At 34.8% G+C, this 7,263-nt stretch overlaps 1 protein-coding gene across 1 annotated transcript; it reads left to right on the top strand.

Annotated features, from left to right (window-relative positions):
* The first annotated feature begins 681 nt into the window (after window positions 1–681).
* Window positions 682–4,052, top strand: LOC129227947 (speckle-type POZ protein-like). Its single transcript, XM_054862569.1, has one exon. It carries the CDS (start codon window positions 682–684, stop codon window positions 1,738–1,740), a length of 1,059 nt encoding a protein of 352 aa, XP_054718544.1. The 3' UTR covers window positions 1,741–4,052.
* Window positions 4,053–7,263: the final 3,211 nt, after the last annotated feature.

The following is a 7,263-nucleotide window of genomic DNA, read 5'->3' as shown; positions in this document are numbered from 1 at the left end:
CATGTGTAATTTTGTTTTTGTTGGGAATATTGCTTCCTCGTCAAGCATGGGGAGGGATCAGAAAAAAAAAAAGAAAAATATAGAAGAAAGTTTCGTGATGGCCACAACATACTAGTTTTGTTGATATTATGAGGTTAATCTTTATGTATAGGTTTGTTATGTCTCTATAATTCCCAAAAGTTGATTTTGAATCTCCAAATCATGTCTCAGAATTTCCAATCGTAAAATTTGAAAATACCCCTATATATATATATATATATATATATATATATATATATATATATATATATATATATATATATAAATATATATATATATATATATATATATATATATATATATATATATATATATATATATATATATATATATATATATATATATATATATATATATATATATATATATATATATATATAACATAAATTCTTGCCCTGTTGTATCTGAAAAAAGTTTTTTTTCTAACAATTCTTTATACTGTTTCTAAATTTTATATTTTATTTTCCAGAATGGCCTATTCTGGGGCATAATTGACATGGAGGAGAAGAAGACATTGCGGAAAGTATTTGTGGTGAACAGTTTAAGAAGTACACCCATTTTCTTGTCAATGTTGCCCAGCAAATGAATTTACGTCTCTATTTAACACTGATCAATACGCTTGAAGAATAAAGCAGCATAAGTATGAATAATCTGAAGTCAGAAGAAAAGTCCAAAATCGGTTTTTTAACGAAGAAAAAAGTTTTTCGTTGGACTATAGACTCTAAGTATGTTCTAAATTTGAAGGAAAGTGTACGAAGTGATTTTTTCACCATCAGTCCAATCCGAAATAAAAAATTCTGTTTATCATTAGAATACGAATCGGAAGTTGTGTGCAGAAATTTATTTTATGTATGCCTACAAAAATCTGCGCTTAGAACGGATTTAATTCACAATGACGATTTACCTATTAAAGTGAATTTCTCGTTTTTGGATAGCCGAAATAGATCTCATCACACTTGCGAAAAGGTACTGGATACAGAAGATGACAAAGCCTTAGCACAGTTCGACCTTTTCTTGATTAAAAATCAGCAAATGATGCTGTTGAAGAATAATTTATTCACCATCAGCTGCTCACTTGATGTGGATGAAATCATTAATGAAAACAGTACTTTTCCTGATAGCAAATCAACCAAGATTGTGGAAACCAAACAGACTTCAAACCATCACGATCTGGTAGCAGATATGACCAAGCTTCTGGACAGCCAAAAACTGTCTGATTTGACCATCACTGCTGATGAGAAAGATTTCAATGTCCACCGAGCCATCTTGGCAGCACGATCGCCGGTATTTGCCGCAATGTTCGAACACGACACCATCGAAAAAATGAGCAACAGAGTCAACATCTCTGACATCACCAGCGATGTGTTGCAGCTGATTCTAAAATACATCTATACGAACGAAGTAGGTGACATGGATCCAAATACGTGCCTATCTCTTCTTATCGCAGCAGACAAATATTCCTTACCCCAGCTCAAGCGGATGTGTTCTTCGTTTTTGTGTGCTAATTTGACTGCGGAAGCAGTTGTGAGTGTGTTGACTGTTGCCAGCTTCCACGAAGATTCTGACTTGAAAGATGCAGCCATTTGTTTCATACTGAATAATGCACTGGAGGTTATGAAAGGAGAGGAGTGGCTGAGTTTGTTGAAGGATCATCCTAGTTTAGCCAACACCATTATCCTACAATTAGCCAGTAGAAAATAACATTCAAAAAATTTTATCTAGACTTTCTCAGCAAATAGATCGGTACGTAAAACTTACTTAAAATTACTGCTGAATGCAATTTTTTCAGCATTTTATCACATGTACGATTTTCCAGTGTAACGTTTCAAAACATTATACATTTCAGAGGAAGTATTTTTAAAACTAACTATTTTTCTATGATTAAATATCCGTACGAAAGACAAATAATGTTTACTTTTTGCTGAGAATCAGAAAAAATATTTGTTTCAATCTTCCCACGTTTTGGGACTTTTAATTAGTATTCTGAAAAAGTTTTAACACTGCTTTAACCGAAAGTTAGAGAAGTCGCTTAATTGACTGTTATACGCATTCCTTAAAAGTAGATTTGAAACTTAGAAATCAAATGTCTTGGAAATTCTAAAATGCTAGTCTGTATCCTCCCCCTGACTCTACAGTGCCGGCAAAAAAAAAAAAAATCTTTACATTTAAAAAACTTAACATTCAAAATTCTTGTCGTGATTTTATTGGCATGCTCCCTAGTGATTTGGCCGAATACCGAATATTCGGCCACAGCCTAGGCCGAATATTCGGTATTCGGCCAGATCACTTTGGAGCATGCCCATAAAATCATGGCAAGATGCTCGCATGTAAAGTTTTTAATTGCTAACCAAATTTAAAGATTTTTTTTGCCGGCACTGTACTACTATGTCTAGTCGTGGCTAACATAGTCATACCATATTTAGCTTTCAGAAAATAAATCATATGTTTGAATCAAATGTGAATGCGCAATTACGTTGCATACCGGTGCATCAAATGTTGAAATATTTTTCTCAAACCAAATTCATCTTTCATTTCAAAACAGTTGTTGTGCTTTTGAACGATGAAGCAGTAGTAGTTTACCCTGCACCAATTTGAATGTGGTTAATCGGCTCGTGTACTTTCAAACTCAAACAATATCTTCTCATATTGTGCGTGCATTTTCAATGCTTTAATTTCCTAAATAGTGTATAGGTTCTTGAAACTGGTCGCTTCATACAAGTTTATGTTGTGCTATATGATTTTGCCATACCCATGATGTTGCCATACTACTATGTCTAGTCGTGGCTCACATAGTCATACTATATTTGGCTTGCAGAAAATAAATCATATATTTTAATCAAATGTGAATGAGCAATTACGTTGCATATTGTTACATCAAATGTTGAAATATTTTTCTCAAACCAAATTCATCTTTCCTTCCGAAACAGTTGCTGTGTTTTTGAATGATGAAGCAGTAGTAGTTTACCCTGCATCAATTTGAATGTGGTTAATCGGCTCGTGCACTTTCAAACTCAACCACATCTTGGCAAGAAACAACAGCTTCTCATACTGTGTGTGCATTTTCAATGCTTTAATTCCCTAAATAGTGTATAGGTTCTTGAAACAGGTCGCATCAAACCAGGGTTATGTTGTGCTATATGAGGCAGTGAGAAGCAAAGAGATGTAAGTGGTACATTTTCAAGTTTTGAGTAAAACGCGTTTAAAGATATAACATCCTAGGTAGGCTTTCATTGAATTTTTTTTCTAAATCATGCTGCATAGCAGCAACTACCAGGGCTACTAGTACCATATCTTGCCCCATGACAGAGGAGAGGTTCACCTACCATTTGTACTGGTTATCTTCAAATTTTTAATTTTGCCACTTACATCCCTTTGCTTCTCACTGCCTCATATGATGTTGCCTTACCATAGTTCCTACCAACCATCAGTTTGCCCATTGTATTGCTCTTACAACTCAACTTCCGTAACATTATCAGGATTCACTATTGTGTGGAATTGATTCTGAAACACTTGTTGATTAAAGTTTCTGGAGATGGGACTTTGTTTTGCAATTATCCAAAAGTTTAGTAACTTTTTATAGAGTGAATGTTTTTTCCCTCTGCTACATTTTTAGGGAATGGGCAGAATTAAATTTTTAAGAAAATGCAGGACCTCTTAGTTTTACAGGAAGTTTTTTTTCTACTTTTTTTTTTCCTAATTTCTTTTTTTCTTTTTTTTTTCTTTTTTCTTTTCTTTTTTTCTTTTTACTGGTGCTTAGTTCTTAAAAATGTATTTACCCTTGGTGAAGTTTTTTTTTTTCTTTTTTTAGAGTATGTGTGATATGTGTGTTACAACTGTGTTGTTGAATAGTAAAAATATCACAGAACTATTATATTGTAATGATATATACTAAATAGTTTTTTACTTTTCTTGTGACTTTTATTTAGACTTGCATTGCATTTGTGTCATTTATTATGTTGCCAACATCTTGTATGCAGTCAAAAAATATTTTTATTATTATGAAAACAATTATTAAAGTGCAAAAATTTCTTTACTACATCTTTTTTGCTGAACTAGTATTGTCTGCTAACACATGCTACAGTTCAAAAGTTAATATTAGCGCCAGAGGTGAAATTTATGGCTTATACGTCGTGGTTAGAATTCTAGCATCATCGGCAAAGCCGAATTTTTTTGAGCAATCACGATTGCTTATTGTTTTCAGTTGACGGTCCTTGGCGTTGTGGTTCCTTCTTCAGCTTGGACCGGCAGCACCACCGCCCACCGGCCTCCGGTCCTGCGCACTGTCCCCCTTTAGCCATTTCTCCTGGTCGGTGGCGTCCGTGTCCTACACACACACACACATGCATCGTTACGCACATACACACTCCCACAAACACGCCGTTACACACACACACGCCTAAGTGCATACACATAGGTTTACGCACACACAACTACACGCACGTAACCGCCTAGGAAGAGAGGCAGGCTTGGGGGGACAGGAGCCGTTTCTAGAAACCAAACTCCAATGAGTAGGGTCCTATCGTGATTGCGAAAAGCATAATTTGAATTCAAAATTTCAGAATTCAAATTAATTTCTTTCTTTCTTTTTTGTATAAATATTTGGTTACTATTAACATGCTATTGAACCTGGTCCTGCTGAACTATAATGATGTGTCAGCTCACCGATGCGATGGAAAGGTGAACATCCGGTTTACAGACGGAAATGAACGCATTTATCAGTTTCCAGGGTGGCCTGCTTAATTTGAACACATAAAGCTTTAAACGGGACTAAAGATAACGTGAAGATTGCTAGAGAAGGGATAAACGAGAAGAAATTTTTCAGTGATATTCCGACAAGGGGCACCAATCAGTACCACGCTGTGATATTGCACTAATAGGCTTAAAAACCTAGAGAATACTATTAATAAGGAAAATTTTTGTGACAAATGACAGGTTCATTCTATATTTGGATATTTCCAAGGGTAACTTTCACAAAATACGTTTTCTGTTAGTAAAAAGCCTTCCGTTTGCTGCTTGTAAATTGATAATTTATATGCTCACAGTGACGTCAAGTAGGTAGTGCCATTCCCCGCTCAAAGGGTTTTTGGTCGAAATTTTCAAAGTAGGGTGCAAGAATTGAAAATAAAAACTATCTATCACATATGTTTCTATTTGAGCAACTGGTTTTTCCTTACTGTAGCTCGTCCATCGCTTCGAATGCAACATTCTTCAGCGCTCGGCCTCCTGTTGTTGCTGCTGTCACTTATCCTCGGCAAGGAAAGGGAATACGGAGGTAGTTTGCTTTTGGAGTTAGAATTTGTAGAAACATAAATATTTCTGTCTTTTTCAAATTAAACTGTACTTTAAGTGGAGCAAAAAGTTAATTATATGCTTAAAACGTAGTTATTTATTTGTCCGAAAAATATAAGTACATAACTTTAAGTAAAACCGTTATTTCTTTTGTTTTAAGAGTGCTTGCTTGATGAGAGCTTTCTGTTTTGAACTGAGCCTATCAGGAAAAATAACGTTGAATTCAACTATTAAATCTCCTTTTTCGGACGATCCGGCTACTGGCATTCCTTCGTTTTTCAAAACAGTCCTAAAAGAAAACAAATACACAAATACATAAACAAATAAAAATTAGAAACTAGATGTATCGCATTAAGCTCTTTTTTCGCTACGGATCAACCGCGCTTATGTACATGATTCACAATTTCAAATAAATAGACATGGAGACTAGTTTTTTGGCCAAACTCTCTCTAGATTTCATGACTTCTGAGAAAGACAGAGGAAGAAAATTTGAACTAACCTAGTTCCAGGTTTCACGACTTCTGAGAAGGGAAGATGAAAGGTTTTCCCATCAAATGTCTCCACGTCCACCCTGCAGCCAGTCAGGGCTTCAGCCAAGCTCAAAGAACGGCTAAAAACCAAATCGGATCCTTCCAGCTTGAAGTCTTGATGTTGTTCAATCTCAACTCGGAAAGTGACATCTCCTGGAGTCACGTTTGGTCCAGAAGTTCCAGATTGCCTGAATTTGAAAGTCGTCCCATCTTTTGTCCCTGAATCGAAAGAAAATGGAGAATCGAAATGTTACATAAATTGCATAGGTACAGTCATAGAAAAAAAAAACGAAACACTTTTAACTATTCGGCCATTATACATGCTAGAAAGGAAAGAAAGGTGTCATCTGACATGGTTTTAAGTGTTCTTTAAAACTACGTAGGTAAAATTTTGATAAGGGACCATATACAAAGTAAAATTAGCACTAAGTCTTGATTTTCAAATAGGAACCCCTATTTTTTGCTACATAATTAAGTTTAGACAGCAAAGTGTACCCCGGGTACGAAATTTCATTGCATTCCGTGCAGTAGAACAGAAGTTATTAACGAAAAACGATTTAGGGACCGTCACCACATTGAAAATGCTACTTTCAAGGTCACGGCTTATCAAGTAGCGGAATGTAAACTAAGAACGAGATTATCCAGCTCAATTCATTATTTTTTCAAGTTTACCTTTTTTTTTTTCGTAATTCGGTACTTTTTGGCCGATAATGTTGCGCCGAGGCGATTTAGGGTTGAAAACCTTTTTTTTTTTGAAAAACAGTTAAATATTTACTGATTTTTGTCTGTCTGGATTAACCTTAGAAAGACGGATGGAGACTGGCGGGTCCCTCGTACAGATCGTTATGTAATAAATAAAATAATGACTTACTGAAAGTAATGGAATTTTTTGACTTTTCATAATATGAACCTATTGGATTGCTTATTTAATCATTCAGCCATTAGCCTCATAGAAATGTAAATTGAACCTTATACCTAGATAGACCTGTAAATATGTTTGATAAATGTATTGAACCTATGTTACTGGTTTATTTTGAAATGAATAGAAGGTCTTTTGATGTAAAATGGAATTCGATTTTTTAATTTCGCAGAACATCGAAAGAAGTTTGGTATATCGCATACAAAAATATTTAAAAAAACCGCCTAACGTGGGAAAACGCAGCATTAAATAGATTGGTGACTCGAGCAAAGCAAGACCCGTTTATTCCGTGAAAATTTGCTTTCAATACATAAAATGAACCAAATATCAATCTAAAAAATAAAACAGAAACAGGAGAATATAAATACCCGTTAATGCGCAAACATTTAATACTCGAACTTTATTTGGGAACGTTTGGCTATTTGAATTAACACAGTGGACAAACACAGTAGTTGTTCTAGCGGCTTCATTTTAATCAAAAAACGG

This window comes from Uloborus diversus, chromosome 8 (assembly GCF_026930045.1).
Source record: "Uloborus diversus isolate 005 chromosome 8, Udiv.v.3.1, whole genome shotgun sequence".
NCBI lineage: Eukaryota > Metazoa > Arthropoda > Arachnida > Araneae > Uloboridae > Uloborus > Uloborus diversus.
This window is presented reverse-complemented; position numbering and strand designations above follow the sequence as displayed.